Consider the following 1,057-nt stretch of genomic DNA (forward strand, 5'->3'; position numbering starts at 1 on the left):
GCAGCGAAAATTAGTTGGCTATATTACTTTAATATAATTTTGCGAAAATCAATGTTATTTTACACGTAAAAAAGCAGAAGCCCACAAGAAACAATTAGCTTAGTTGGAGTTGGCATTGGGGCCTCGGCGACGACCGAAGCCTTGAACAACGTTCACGAAACGACGGTTGTATTGGATTCTCCTCTTTGCACGGCCAGTCTTCTTCTTCTTCTTTTCCTGTTTCTCCACCTTGGGCGTCTGTCCCTTAACTTTACCGGCACGCGCCAAAGAACCGTGCACTTTACCACCCAACATTGGCACAGTGATATCCAACTCGAATGAGGCCAAAGATGTCACAGCGGCATCATTGCAGAGGGCATTACCCTCACAATTCAATGCGATATCTTCGGTATTCAAGCCATAAACTTGTGCGATTTGTGTCTGGAATCAAATAAGTAAAATTAGCGTTTTTGGTAAATGTATAAAGTTGGGTTAGAAATGGTAGCACTTGTCATTGTTGACCAGTCATCAATAAACCAATCATATTTGGACTAATAGTTACTCACCTTTACATCGCCAACAGTGGCAGTAGTCAGCACCTCGAAAGGTTCAACAGTTTCAAAACCACGAACAAACAACTGCATTTTAGTTTTACCTATAAAAAATAGCAAAGAATCAATAAATTAACAACTGCCACTTGTATCGCAATTCGAGCAAAACACGTGTGCAAGCCTTAAAATTCATTTTACGTAGAATTTCGCCAAACACTTCAGTGCGTCTCAAAACCACATGCTATTTTAGAAGCATTTTACACATTTTTGCTCTAAATTAAAGTAATTTACTATCAAATTAATTAAAAAATGTATTTGTTCAAATTCTCACCTTCACACTAGCGAGGGGATTCGCGAAAAAAGAAAGATGGCGGAGTTTCGAATTTGTCAAATTAATTTCGAAATAGAAATGTCAATCAGAGTCAGGGTTGTATCTGAAACGATGAAAATAAAATAGCTTTGTTTCTTAACAGATAAGTATCCCAAATTATCATTAATTCCTGCTGGAAGCGTTTCTTAGCACCAAA

At 38.0% G+C, this 1,057-nt stretch overlaps 1 protein-coding gene across 1 annotated transcript; it reads right to left on the reverse strand.

Moving 5' to 3' along the window:
- Positions 1 to 10: 10 nt before the first annotated feature.
- On the reverse strand, positions 11 to 634 carry LOC108357585 (uncharacterized). Its single transcript, XM_017608657.1, has 2 exons — positions 546 to 634; positions 11 to 420 (listed from the first exon to the last, which is right to left on the reverse strand). Exons 1-2 carry the CDS (start codon positions 621 to 623, stop codon positions 100 to 102), a joined length of 399 nt encoding a protein of 132 aa, XP_017464146.1. The 5' UTR covers positions 624 to 634; the 3' UTR covers positions 11 to 99.
- Between the last annotated feature and the right edge of the window lie 423 nt (positions 635 to 1,057).

Source organism: Rhagoletis zephyria, unplaced genomic scaffold, assembly GCF_001687245.7.
Source record: "Rhagoletis zephyria isolate East Lansing unplaced genomic scaffold, Rhagoletis_zephyria_1.1 Rzeph_scaffold_80336, whole genome shotgun sequence".
Taxonomy (NCBI): domain Eukaryota; kingdom Metazoa; phylum Arthropoda; class Insecta; order Diptera; family Tephritidae; genus Rhagoletis; species Rhagoletis zephyria.

Excerpts from the sequence above, each read along its gene's own strand:
- LOC108357585 (XM_017608657.1), bottom strand. The coding sequence starts at position 623 with ATGCAGTTGTTTGTTCGTGGTTTTGAAACTGTTGAACCTTTCGAGGTG. Across the intron at positions 421-545 it reads CCACTGTTGGCGATGTAAAG|ACACAAATCGCACAAGTTTA; the intron begins GTGAGTAACTAT and ends ATTTGATTCCAG.